Here is a 15,410-nt window from a genome sequence, read left to right on the forward strand (position 1 = left end):
TGCTATAACTTGGCAAATAAGCGGCGGAATTTGCACATCCCACTTCGGTGGTTCTTGTAAACATGCAAATGTGCAAATTTTCAAAACATGCGACGGTCGTTTTAAACATACAACTGTGCAAAATTTCAAAATATGTTCTGCAGAAAGTGTTAAAAATTTGATTTTAAAACTGACGCAAACAAACGAGCAAATAGAGAAATCAATCTAACTAAAACAGTATAGAAATATTTCAAAAGTAATTTGCGTTTTAAGGTATACGAATTCTCATTAGGGATATCCTAATTCCTTCGTAGAATTAAAATATTAAGAAACATATTTTCTAAAATTTGCAAACATATTTATGATAGTAATGGTAGTTTATTAAGGTACGATCACAATTTTTCAGAAAAAAAAATAATATAATATCTAATGGTGAGATTGTTTAAATTAACAAGTAAATAGCGCTTGCTATGTAATGGAGGAAAAAATAGAAAAGTATGAGAATTGTCTTCAGTGAAGGAAATCTAGAGTAAATAATTGATTACAACTTTAGTGAAACTTATACGTTATTGTACAGTTGCTTATCTATTAAGTGTTGTGAATAAAATTTAAAAATTTCACTTCACAGGCTGCATGAATAAAAACTATTGGCCTCATATATGTTACATATATATGTGTACCTATAGATACATACTATAAATATAGTGATGCAAAGAATGTGGTTTGCATGCTTTGCCTGAAGTAGTGACTTTGGATACGTATTTTGAGTTACAAAGTATTTCCAACATAATGTAGAAAAAAAATTTAACATTATTTCACCAAGAGAGTTTTTTTAATTATTAACTTTTCACCAAGTATGAACGTATAAGATCCTTGCATAACATAAAGTCCAATACGTAAAATGTCCATTGGGTCTTAGTAAATTACATTAAAGTATTTCCGTACCAGTGCAAAATTTAGTGAGATCTTTTTAATTTTCTCAGTCATCGAGAATGCAACTATTAACGCCATAACGAACTACTTTTGTTTTGCTGCTAAAAGGTTGGAAATGTTTAATTTCGGTCGAAAACGTGTGCTGAAAGGTAATCTAAATCAGCAAATTTGTTTTCTACTAAAGGAGTCTTTCAATAAGAATGGCATAAATTTAAAATGAAGTAAAATAAAAACTTTTTCAGATAAACAACTAAGCATTTATATTATTTTGAAGTACAATTTATGGCATTAGATTCTGAATAAAACCTCATTTTAGTATTCACTTGACGTGGTGCATACGAGCAAATATGATTAATACAATTTTCGATGACTGCATGCAATAACCGGGATTAATGTGACCAAAGCAACACCCGATGTTTATTCACAATGCTTCGTGGATTCGTGGCTTGCTTGCATAAGCACAGACCATTGATTTCAAATAATCTGACCAAAAATGATCTAAAGAAGTTTAATCACAACTTCTGGGAGGACAATTAGCAGCTGCATTTCGTGAAATTATCCTCTAACCAAGGTTTTGTTTGCAATGTGTAGATAGTGGTGTTAGCTGTATGACAAGTGACACCATCTTATTAGAGCCACATGTTCTCCCAATTTGGCCATAAAAATTCGTTATCATCCATCGGTATCGCTCAGAAGTCGCTTTCAACTGCATCTCCCCCCTTACTGATGACACCATGCCATTCAAATAGTGACTTTTGCGAATGCAAGGGCTTCCTGTATTATGTATCTTGTGGATTGCTTTCGCATCCAAAACGACAGTTTTGTTTGTAAACGTATCAAGCAAAAATAAGCTTCATCAGAAAAGATAATTTTTTGCCCCAAACTAACCTTCTTGAAGCATGGATTTAGCCATCATAAACTGTCAGGGCATAGTACACGCAAATAAAAATTAGTGATTGTCATAGCATTTTAAACATAGTCATAATTTAGTTTTAAAGTCATGTCATTCTTATTAGAATACCCTTTGTATTCACGAATTTCGCCCATAATTTTAGAATTTATTATGCTTAACTTACTAGAGTGTAATTATTGCTTTTTCAACTGGAATATAAGCTCTATAAGAGGACCATATACTAAAGAGTTAGTTTTCATATTTACGAAACGTTTCCACTCACGAAGTCGAAAGTATTCTAAAATTTTTATCAATTAAATTTATAAAGATCTGTAATTAAAAGTACATATTATGATCAATATTTAAGAAAACATTTTCAAGCACAGTGTATTTATACACTCACGCTTAAATTATACACAGAATTCTAAAATTAAAAATTAGAAGTGTTATATATATGTGTGTATATATATATATTTTTTAATTACTTGTGTTTGCTTTACTAAACTTTTAATGGTTAATTTTTCATTATTTATTTATTATATTCCATTATATGTAGGTTATTTCATAATTCTAGGTCTCATTGCGACTGTGATAAAGAATTCTACTCTTGTCTGAAGAGATCAGAAAATAAATTTGCAGATGTCGTAGGAAATTTTTATTTTAATTTTATGAGAGCCCAGTGCATTAAAGAACACAGACCTTTTATATGTGTTGAAAACAGGTATTTATCATTTTACTTTTATTTGTGTGAAAAGAAAAAGAATAATTGCACAGAACATAATGAAATTATACCTAAAAATTAGTTATTCAAAGCGCACATCCACAGGATTTCCACCGCATATTTTGGGGAAAAAAATTTATAGCTGCTTTATGTAAAAAAAGATAACTTAACTTTCTCAGATTGTTGCTAAGGGTAAGAAGGAGGAGGATTAGTTCTAAAACATAGTCTGTAAGGTATTTTCTGCCTTCTTAACCGAGTGCCTTTGTAGTGTAACTGGAAGCAAATCCGGCTAGCAGTCCGAAGGTCCGAAATTCAAATCCCTCCTAAGGCACTGCCCATTTTTCACGCTTCCTGTTCCAAAAAAAACCCTAATGACTCTACAATTTTTAACAACTTTTAAAAAATAAACTTAAAAAATGTGTAAACAAACATTTAATGTAACAAAAGTACTTGTAAATTCTTTTAACTAAATGAATTTCTAGCATTTCTAACGCTGATGATGTTTTATATAGCCTGTAAAAATTTTAATGATGTTTCAAGATTTCGACTTGATATTGGAGCAAATTAAAAATGACTTTGGGGAACGGTTTAGGATTGTTATGCGAAGTACCACTATATTCGGTCAACTTTTAATAACTCGTTTGAAGAAAAAAACACATATGAAAATTTCTAAAATTAGAAGCTGAAGTTCTTAATTCTTCTTCACAAACCAACACGTTCAGTGCGAAATCTATTTTACTTGGTTTAAAACCGGTCGTTAGAGTCGGACGCGGTGTTTAAAATTTTAATAATTTAATAAACTATCTGATAAAGAAAATGCGATACAATGAAATGGCCTGAAAACGGGCTAAACATTGCACAAGCACGTAATAAATTATTTAATTTTCAAAGTTGTACAGCAAGGATGTCAAACTCGCGGCCCGCGGGCTGCATGCGGCCCACAACAAATATTTTTGCGGCCCGGTCAATATATCGGCAAATAATAATATATAATACTCGTAGTAAAATAACATATCGACGAAGAAAAAAATGAAATGTTTACTGCTAAGTAATTAACGATAATTTATTCAGTGTTGTTAGATTACTCACAGTGAGCTGACACACACACTACTTAAATTACAAATGCGTGTGAGTAGCTTGAGTTCAGCTACCTTCGGCTTTTGGGGCACACGTGCACTCAGAACTTGTACGCATCCCCCGATAGCCGAATGTGGCCGAACTCATGGTCTCAGTTTTCCAATCATAGTTTTGTACGATATATTGGTGCATGCATGTGCATGCACTTTGCTTTATTATTAATTATTACTTAATTCATATTGTTACGGATTTCATAGTTATTTATTTATTTAGTTTTTTTTTTATTTAGAATTGTAATTAGATTTGCTTCTTGTTGCCTTAGCAACGCAGACGATTTTTGAAAAGACAGCTGCGTTGAAGGTTAAAAATAGAACAGCGCGTGCATTTGATACCTAATAAATAAATATCTCGTAATTGCTGTTGCCATCCACAAATATCCAGATATTTATAGATGTTTCCAGTATATTCGAGAAATTAATTATAAAGCTTATAAAAGCCGAGAACAAACAACTCATCTCAGTAGTAGCTGTAGTTCTGGCGAACTGTTTGTTTACTTAATGCTGTGATTGATTTGTAGCGATTTCGCTGTGAGATAGAATTAGTTTCTCTGTTTTGAATTGATTTTTGCTAAACGTTTGACATTTTGTGATATTGTTAGAATATTTTTGAAGAAATATTTCAGGATTTTGATTTATCTCTTGTGGAAAGAATAAATTTTTGTTAACTTTTTAACGTTAACCGTGTTTATTCCAGCCCTTTGTATTCAGTATGTCTATATCAAAACCAAGTGGTAGTAAAATTAAACGAAAAATCGCTGACGAACATAGAATATTCCAAGTAAAATAGGAATTAGACTATTTTTGCTGTGAAATAAAAGGTAAAATAATCTGCTTGATATGTAATAATACTATTAATGTATCAAAGTTATATAATATTAAACGTCATTACGAACAACACAAATCGAAATCTAACAATTACGAAGGATTAATGAGAGAAGAAAAGTTGAAAGAGCTCAAGTTAGGAGTGAAAAAGCAACAGTCCATGTTTAGTAGAAAGTGAAGCGGCGGTACATGCAAGCTACGTCTTGTCCGAGTTGATAGCTAAACATTCGAAGCCTTTTACTGACGGTGATTTCATCAAGGAATGCCTAATGAAAGCTGGAGAAATTGTTTGACCTGGAAATGTGAAGGCTTTTCAATCAATTTCATTGTCTCAAAATATAGTTGCGGAAAGAGTTACTGATTTAGCCGCGAATTTAAGTGATCAGATCAAAGCAAAATCATCTAGTTTCGAAAGTTTCTCCATTGCCTGTGACGAGAGCAGGGACATAGTGGCAAAGCTCAATTAGCAGTGTTTCTTCGTTCTTGTGACAAGAAATTTAACATTTTTGAGGAATTCCTGGAACTAATACCGATGCCTGGTACTAACACAGGAGAAGATATATTTACTTGTGTTTTTGGACTTCTGCAGAAATACAATCTACCTTTGGCAAAATTAAATTCTGTAGCTACAGATGGCGCTCCATCAATGACCGGAAAAAACAAGGGCTTCGTAGCATTACTAAGAAAAAAACTTAGTGAAATTCACGGTTCAAACATTCATCATATGCATTGTATTATACATCAAGAAGTTCTATGCACGAAAGTAATAAATATGGAGAATGTTTTGTCATATATAAAAAAAAATTATAAATTTTATAAGATCTCGAAGTTTAAATCAGCGTCAATTCACTGCTTTCTTAAGTGAGTTAGTGAATATTCGGGTTTGTCCTACTATACCGAGGTACGTTGGTTATCTTGCTCCAAGATTCTCAAACAATTCTGGGATTTGAAAGAAGAAATATGTCAGTTTTTAAAAACGAAAAATCAAGACGTAAGTTTGTTTTATGATCCAATATGGATACAAGATTTATCTTTCTTGGTTGATATAACCAAACACTTAACCGATTTAAATTTATCGTTACAAGGAAAAGATCATATCATTACGAACATGTTTGACATAATTAAAGCATTCAAATGTCAACTAGTTCTATGGGAAAAACAACTTAGAAATGAAGATTTGACGCACTTCCCGACGTGCAGCATGAACAAATCAAGTTTAGATGATACTTGTTCGTATCAAAAATACGCAGAAAAAATTTCAAATTTAACAACTGAATTTGAAACGAGGTTTAATGATTTTAGTTCCCTCGAAGACAAATTTTATTTTGTTTTCTTCGATTTTCTCAATAAGTATTGACTCAGTACCCAGCCATATGCAAATGGAGGTGATCGAGATTCAATGCAACTCAAATTTGAAAGCAAAATTCATTGAAGTGGGCGTGCCTGAATTTTTCAAATATTTACCAGCCAGGTTTGAAAATACTCGAAAATTCGCATATGAAATTATTTCCATGTTTGGTAGCACTTATCGGTGCGAGCAGTTATTTTCAGTCATGAAAGGTAATAAGTCTCCTATTAGAAACCGTATTAATGATGCTCACCTTGGGTCAGCGTTGAAAGTTATCACTGCAAACAAAATTTCTCCCGAAATAGGAAAGATAATAGCAGAGACGAGATGTCAAGTATCAGGACGTAAACATTAAATTTTTCTTGTTCTTTTCTATATAAATATATATATATATGTTTATTATTGTATTATTCGAAACAAATCTACGTTTCTATGAATATTGTTTTTTTTTTTTTTAGTCCAAAGGGATTTGAATCCCAAAGGACTATTAGTTTCGTTTTGGCATTTTGCGTCGGACTCATAAATGTAGGTTCACTTTTCAAACTGTTGCCACAAAATGTTAGAGTCCTACATTATATTTGAAGAAATTAAATAATGAAAAATCTGCATAAATGTATGTATATTTCTCGTATTGTGATAAAACAACGGTACATAGAGTCATCGAATTTTGAATAACGTAATCCTCCAAAGAATATGAGCATGTGGAAGACCAAATTTGAAATTTGAAATTTGTTTTATGATCGATTTCCTATTTAAAACTTTGACGAATTTTTGATTAACAAACTCAAGGATTTCAAAGCGAGCAATGGCAACGTTGTGCAGAAAAAACATTTTTATCTCCAGCGCGTGAGTCTCTGTATCGGAAATTCTAAAGATATGCTCGTTTTAAAACTATTTTGCGATATTGCTGTTGCACTGGATCTTATGAGTGCGAGGAACATGATATTTAATAAAGAAAGGTAACACACAAAATGTTAAAAAACGCCCCTTTGGACGTAATTTAAAATCTGAAACATTTCAGATTTTTTTTTTTTTTTTTTTTTTTTTTTTTTTTTTTTTTTTTTTCCGGCCCGCCTAAAGTTAAACCTTGTTTGTTTGGCCCAAGTGTACCTATGAGTTTGACATCCCTGTTGTACAGTGAAAAGACACTTAGATATTCAGATCATCAATAAGATGTTTGTGGCCTTTTTGTGGTTTTTGTTTGTGTTCAGTTCGGGCAATATATTCTTGAACACGTCAAATTGCATCCACACAGTGAGCGTACAGGATGTCACAAGAAAATATCCAGTAAATATTGTGCTCCGCGTATTACTTATGATACCCTAAAGTTCATATTTATTTAATGGAGTATGGCAGGTATTCAACCGATACCCAATCATATCTCCCAAAAAATCGGCTAGAAATCGGGAAATTGGGTTGACCAAAAGAGCTCTTGTGCACTTCGCAATGCACTCACGGTGAAGTGAGCTGTATAAAACAAGTGCCGTACGGGGCCGTTTAAGGAATTTAGATCCTCTTTAAGTTCGGAAATGGGGGCCCCCTTAACGGAATCCCTTTTAAAGTTGTACTTTCTCTCTAAAGTTTTTCTTTTAAAGTAGTAGTTCTGTGGCATACTCAGACCGTTACATAATTGATTATAACTAATCATTTTATTTCTAAAGCAAATAAACATTTAATATTCGTCTTTCGAAATGAAATTACTTTAATCTAAGATTTATTATTTAAGACTTACGAAGTTTAAAAAAAAAAAACACACGTACCAATGGATACATTAAAATGTCAATCAAGAGAATGTTTGCAATGCCATCAAGTATAATAATTAATTGCTTTTGGCGCCATTTCAACTTTATTTTATAAACACTACCTGCTCAGAATAGGAAATGAAATACCGGGTTTTAACGAAAGTTTCCCGCCACCGGTAATATAGTCTGCGCAAACAGTTCGCGTTAGGGTTTTTAATCAAATCGTTTTTAATTTTGTCAAGCAATTTTTTGGCATTTGCAAGACTTGTTTTAGAACACTGTGTTGTGAAAGTTGTAAAAAAATACCATTATCATTAAGTACAAGGTGTCTGAAAGGGAACTATCATTCTAGCGGAAAAGAAAACGAAAACTTCGATTCCTTTTCCCAAAATCGATGAAACAAAAGACACCGGACTATTGGGAAAAAGTGTTCTTTGCTGATGAAAGCAAATTTAACATCTTATGGTGATGGTGATTCCTATCATTGTTGTCACCTATATGTTTTACCACCAATCCTCGCATTCCATATCACTGCATTAATATAAATATTAACTAGACATAGTGCACAATAAAAATTAAGCTTCATTTCGGAACTTCGTGCATACTCTCAACACCTTCTTAAGCACAAGCCTCCCTACTGAAGGCTCGTAGCTTAGTGACGTCACAAACTGTTGGCCTTCTCGATGGGGTGCGAAAAATCGCCCCTAAACCAAGGCCATCTAGATGGCATTAGCAAGTTAGGGGAATTTCGTCCTTGGTCGTGAAAAAGCGCGTGAGCCAAATCTCCTTAATTTGATATTGATATATATATATATATATATATATATATATATATATATTTTCGATTTCAATTATGCCTTTAAAGTGCTGTGTGCCGTTATGCCAAGAAAATTATTGTGACAGTTCTAAAGTATCAGTATATAGATTTCCTGAGCAACAAGATGTATTACATAGATGGTTAAAATCGATACCGCGAGAAAATTTTGCCATTTCAAAGTATACTCGGGTAAGTTAAGCCTAACTTGAAATTGAAATTTATTAAGGTATTTGCTTCTACATTTAAAAGAATGGATACGTTAATATTAAAGAATTTCACTTTTATAGAATACATTGTGTATAATATTGTGTAATTACGTATCGATTAGTATAATTATGTATCGAATTGTATGGTTAATAATTATGTATCGAATTGTATGGTTAATAATTATGTATCGAATTGTATGGTTAATAATTATGTATCGAATTGTATGGTTAATAATTATGTATCGAATTGTATGCTAAATATTTACTTACTTTTTTAAATGTCCAATTTTTTTACTTTTTGATTAATTTTATAACTTGGAACTTTTAACTTCATACGTATATGGCAGCAAATGAAATTATTTAGCTTAATATTTAATATATTTTGGCATTAAAAGTTTTTCTAAAGAAACTTGTGAAGGCAATAAATATGCTTATGGTTTTTTAAATTGTAATATAAAGTGCACAGTTTTGCGTAAAACAAGAAATAATTTAAATTCCTAATGCATGAAAATTCAAATATTATTAAAACTTATGTCACTAAGAATCCTTTTCTTCCCCCCCTCCCGAGTGGGAGACAAACACACATATGCTTGCTATTACCTGTTTTGTTAAAATATAAATTGCATTACTTAGAAATCCTACTTTTATTACTTTAAAATTAGTAATTAGGTAATTATAGTAATCTGAGCGAGCTTTCATCATGTCTAAAAAGTGTTAAGATACCTGATAATTTAACAGTTGTGATTAAAGAAAATATTATATTTTTTCTCCAGATAAGCACAGAATTTGCTCCTTTTATTTCTGCATCAGTCGTTATCCATAATTATCTGCAAGTGGAAGCATATTTTAGAGATATTCCATTAACAAAAATTAGTAACCGTGAATTCCCTTTAAAAATTAATGATGTGCATAATCTCTGTTCATTGCTTAAAGAAGTTGCAAAAATTAAAGGTGATAATAATGAAAACATCTTTAAAATTTTATTATTCGTAACTCAAGGCCTTCGTGAATTAGAAAAAAAAATGTCCCTGAACATAAAAAGAAAGTAGTTCAGTTTATATTTGGGCAGCTGACATTACTCATTTCGCATAAAAATAATAACAATAATATGAATATAATGTTGATCTAAAGCGGAGCAAACCCCTGAAAATTTCCTGAATTATGCTAAGGAAAAAAATCCGCTTTTTAGACGAAAACGATAATATGTCACTTTAATGGTTGACGAAATTCACATTAAGCCATTCTTAGATTTCAAAGGTGAAAATATAATAGGAATGTAGCAAAATATAATTGTGAAAACGCTGCTAATTTTGCTTGTGTTTTTATGCTGCAGAGTATTAGGTCTTCATATAAGGATGTTATAAGTATTGTTCCAGTCAATCATTATCAGCACAATTTTTGCATGGATATATTGCGAAAATAATAAAAGGTTTAGAAAATTTAGGTTTTTCGTGTAAATATGTGTGCTTATAAATCTACCCTGCTAAAATTAAAAAACTTATATAATATCCTTAAAAATATAATTATAAATTACTTATATAATATTATATCCTTAAAAATATTTCCACACATCCTTCTTATATATTTTTTATGCAGTTAAGTGGCTTGTATATTATTAGTATGGAGAGAGATTCCAACATTACCTCAAGTCCTTATCAAAAGTCAACCAGTACTTTAAAGCATTGTTTTAACTGTAAACATACAATATAAGATCACAAAAATGAGTAATGTATAATATATTTTGTGCAAAGGAAAATTTATCCAATATTATATCCGCGAATGAATTGAAAATATATATGTTCAATATATATCAAGTAAAAAAAGAAAAATAATACCCTCCTATTAGTAAAGCTTTAAAAACATATATAGTTTAAAGGCAGGTAGTAGGTGACCAACGGCGATAGTCAGCCGCCAGTTTATGACGTCATCTCGTAGTTGGGCTTCTGCTTAAGAAGGTGTTGATACTCATCGACCCAGCCGGTCTGTTTCGCTCTTTTCGCTACTCGTAAGAAACTTCTCCTCTAGGGTTGCCAAATTTATCGGAAGGCGCAAGGCGCGCTCCTTATCCATGGGGTCCATGTCCTTATCGCTATCACCACAGAGTTTTCCTCCCACTCCCTTAGGAACGACATCAGGTTATGAAAATATCTCAGTGGATCCGTACTGTCGGGTATTTTTTTCATAATTACAAAATTAGAATATAAAATTAGAAAAGACAAAAATGCAATTCAATATAACAAGGTAATGGCACATATAATAAACATGAAATAACAAAAAATATGTTACGATATGAATTTAAAGGAAAAAAAAGGTTTCAAATTGTTACGTAAGAAGCAAGTTTCTTAGTGAAGTGAACATGTCTTCCCGATCTGGTGACAGTTTGTGTCTTAGAGAGTTCGTTTGCAGATTTATTCTGCTGAACTTTCTTTAAGTCTTTATTTGTTTTCAGTTCAGGCAAATTAGAATCCGAAAGCAAATAAGCTGGTTTCACCCGTCTATAGACACAGTAGATTTCAGACCGTTAATATAAATTGTGAAAGTTTTGTCCGTTCTAGAAAGGACCTTATGCGGACCTTTATATGGTTGGCACAGAGGTGGCTTTACTCGATTGACACGTAAGTATACATGCGTACACGACTTTAAGGTAACACTTACGTAACACTTTTCTTGGCAATGTGCAGATGTTGCTATTGGATTTGATTGTTGCATTCTATGCCGAAGATTCGTCATAAATTGAGTGTCATACGGGAATAGGGTATCTCAAAAGGGTAGCCTGAGCAATGGTATTTTTGGCATCAATAAAGGCTTGTTCAGCATTCTCGTTCCAATTTAATTGTGGGGATGAATCTTGAACACGAGAATGAGATTTCTTTTTATTAATATAGCCTTCTAACAATTTTATTAAAGGGAAAAGAATATGTGCTGCTTTAGGTATGAAACATCTGTAAAAGTTAAACACGCCTAAAAATCGGCGAAGCTGAGTAAGTGTGGTAGGTTAAGGAAAATCTAAAATACATTTGACTTTGCAAGGAAGAGGTTCAATTCCGTTTTCACTAAGGTGAAAACCTAAGAAATCAATAGACGCTTGACCAAAGGTACATTTTGAAACATTTATGCAAAGTCCATATTCCTGAGGTTTGGAAAATAAAGCTTGCAAATGCCTGCAATGTACCTCAGAATCTTTATAGGCTGTGAGCAAGTCATCGAAGAAAGCATAAACACCTTTGAAATCCCGCGTGACTTCTATAAAACGTTGAAAAGTCGCGGATGCATTGCATAAGCCGAATTACATACGGGTACTTTCGAATAAACCGAATGGTGTGCATATGGCGGTATTGTGGATGTCGGCTAGGTTAATTAATTGGTATTTGATGGTATCTCTTAATCAGGTCAACATGACTAAAATTTTAGTACCGTGCAATGCAGCAATAAAATCGGCTAAGCATGGATTACGGTATTTGTCTTTTATAGTTTGAGTGTTCAATGCTCAATAATCTCCTACAAGTCTCCATTCCAGACTTCCCTTTTTTGGAACCATGTGAAGTGGGGATTCATAATTGCTGCTCGAAGGTCTGAAATGCCCCAATTGCATCGTAGTTTGAAATTCTTGTTTTGCTATTTTTAAGCGATCTGGAGCTAACCGACGAGGTTTGGCAACCACAGGTGGACCTTTAGTTATGATATAATGAACGGTGTTGTGTTTAACAGGTTGGTTAGAATCTGGTAATTTAGTAATTGAAGGAAATTCTTTTAAAATTTTGTGATATGGTGTATCACTAAACACAGTTTTTACTGAATAAATGCCTGCATTTTTCACGCAGCCGACGGTTTTAAACTGCGTTTTCAAATTTTTGAGACATTTGTTTCTGAGATCAGGCACCAATTCAAAGAAATGGAGAAAATCTGCTCCAAGAACGGGTGTACTAACATTTGCTAGAAGAAAAGTCCATGTAAACTGTCGTCTTAATTTGAAATCCAAAGAAAGTGTTTTTTTGACCATGAATATGAATAGTGGAAGAATTAGCAGCGAAAAGTGTTTGTTGGGGAGAATTCCGCTTTTGAGAATTATTTGCTGGAAGTAAGGACACGTCAGAGCCGCTATCGACCAAGAATGAAAGGTTTGTTCTACGGTCACGAACGAACAGGCGACGTGAAACTTGAGGCAAAGAATAAGTCGCCTCTATTCTTTGCTGGTTTCGTTTCCCTGCCATGAACAAGGTTTTGTACATTTGTCTTCTCTACACTTTTTCCCAAAACGTCTATGATACCAGCAAACAGAATAAGCTCTCCTTTTGGAATTGCTTCTTTCGTTATTGCGATCTCCGCGATTTGGCGAGCGACCACGAGAAAGAGAAATACGATCAATACGTTTGTTTAATTTGTCTATTTCTTTAAATAATTTATCCTCAAAAGAGTGATCGACTGTGCGAGAAACAGCACAAGTCCCTGGGATTGTATTTACTTCTAAATTTCTGTCAGCAATTTCTGCAGCTTTATCTACAGTTAAATTGGAAACCGCTACCAAAATAGACTGAACAGTCGAAGGCAAACGTTGAAGGAATAATTCTAGCATTGAGTATCAGGAACATTTAAAGATTCTGCTCGACGTTTCATATTTCTAAGCAAATCGGAAGGTTTTCGAGACCCTAATTCCTCTCCAGATAGTAACTGGCGAATTTCTTGCTTCGAAGATTCTCCTGATGGATTTATTAACTCAGTTTTGAGCTTTGTATATGAATCAATGGGGTCTGGTTTCATAAGTAAATCCCTCACTAATGATGCAATATCTGGAGGAAGATGAGCAACTACATAATTATATTTAGTAATGGATTCTGTGATAGGTTTGGGGGTGGCAAGAGCAAAGGTGCTTTTACACATAATAAACCATAAAGATGAGTCTGATCGGTTATAAACCGGAATTTGGACGGCATGAACATCAGACATTGTGCAAGGTTTTTAAGCCAAAATAAAAGAAAAAATTTAACTAAATGAAATTAAATGATAAGTAGAAAACAGAATTATAAAATGATCTATAATTACTACTCATCTGTGATTCGGAGGATGAAAACCGGTGTAATCATTACTTCTGGTTTGGAGATCTTGAGTGATGGCTTGTAGTCAGAACCGAAAGTGCTTGAGAACTGCTCATACGGCCTGATTTAACACAGTCCTAGTCACCATTATGGTGATTCCTATCATGTTGTAACCTATATGTTTTACCACCAATCCTCGCATTCCATATCACAGATTATGTTCTTACTGCATTAATATAAATATTAACTAGACATAGTGCACGATAAAAATTAAGCTTTATTTCGGAACTTCGTGCATACTCCCCGACCCAGCCGGCCTGTTTCGCTACTCGTAAGAAACTTCTCCTGCCACATTTATCGGAGGGCGCAAGGCGCGCTCCGTATCGCCATCACCACAATCTTTCGGCTCAGATCGACGAGTGCTGGCGTGGAAAAACAGCAGAGAAGAATTTTGGAAGCAAAACATAGTACCAAGTGTCAAAGACGGCGGCGGAGGAGTTATGGTATTGGGATTTGTGGCACATCCCGGTGTTGGTAACATAGAGTTTAGATGGTATTATGGATGAGCACAAATGCCTTGACATCTTGAAGAGAAATTTGGAAGCGTCAGCACCAAAATTTAACATACAAAATAGTTTTAAATTCTAGCAGGGCAATGATTCAAATCATAGTGCGTGCAATGTTACACTCTGGCTGTTATATAAGTGTCCAAAAGTAATTAAGGCACCATCCCAATCGCCAGAGTCTAATCCTATTGAACATATTTGGCAGGAACTAGAATCGAAAATTCGAAAACAGAGCATTTCTTTGCGGCAGCAACTGAAAGCAGTGATTCAAGAGGAGTGGCATAAAATAAGTCCCCCCCCAAAAAAAAAATTGTGGAGTCAAAGGCCAAAAGAATAAATGAAGCGATTAAGTGTAAATGTAATGCCACAAGATATTAAGAAGCAAAAATAATATAAGTTTTTGTCATTTTTGGCTGTTACGAAGAGTGTTCGATTATTTTTGTGAGAATATGTTTCCCCATTAAACAAACGATAGTGATTTTTGAATTTAATTTTCATCTTTTCGAAAATGCATTTACTATAAAAAAAATGTTGAATTTATATACAGTGTCTCAAAAAAGTGATGGGACACTTGTGCTTTACAAAAGGAAACTGCAATAAAATAAATTTAAAAAACATGTAACATTTTTTGTGGGTGTGTTTCATACTTAAATTTAGTGACAATTATTACATAACATACATTTTCTCAAAATATTAAAATATTAATTTAATAAAAATACAATTGTTTAGAACGGAGCAGAAAATGGCTCACTTAAGTGATATAGTATGGGATGGGACACTTACTTTTTCATCAAATATTTATCCAAAAATTTTACTTTTTAAAAGGTTTTAATATTTTGTTGGATTTCCTTTTACTTTTAAAACATGATTTAATCTTCTTGGGATGGATTCGGCTAATTTTTATGTGATTTATGGAGTGATTTTACCCCATTCTTCTTGAAGCACCGATTTTAATTGTTGTTTTGAAGAAATGGTGTGTTTGCGAATTCTTGATTCCAATTCTTGCCAAATATTCTCTATGGGATTTAATTGTGGAGACTGTGGGGGTGTTTTTATTATTTCAGGACAGTTATACAGCAGCCAGAGTCTAACGTTCAAAGCACTGTGCTTGGGGTCATTGTCCTGGTAGAATTTAAAATCGTTATGAGGGTTCAATTTTCGTGCTGAAGATTTCAAATTTTGATTTAAAATGTCAATATATTTGTACTGATCTAT

The 15,410-nt window shown here is 33.1% G+C and overlaps 1 protein-coding gene across 2 annotated transcripts in view; it reads left to right on the plus strand.

The window, feature by feature from the left end:
* Positions 1 to 15,410, plus strand: part of LOC118198704 (uncharacterized) — a 45,817-nt gene that overhangs the window by 26,053 nt on the left and 4,354 nt on the right. The window contains exon 4 of one of the 2 annotated variants that reach the window (XM_085812986.1): positions 2,361 to 2,525. In XM_085812986.1, coding sequence (XP_085669112.1) covers positions 2,361 to 2,525 — 165 coding nt within the window. The remainder of the gene's footprint in view (positions 1 to 2,360; positions 2,526 to 15,410) is intronic. The other variant, XM_085812987.1, reaches the window with a different exon arrangement.

Source organism: Stegodyphus dumicola, chromosome 3 (assembly GCF_044657685.1).
Source record: "Stegodyphus dumicola isolate Sdum_Otavi_A_Nest chromosome 3, ASM4465768v1".
Classification (NCBI taxonomy): Eukaryota; Metazoa; Arthropoda; class Arachnida; order Araneae; family Eresidae; genus Stegodyphus; species Stegodyphus dumicola.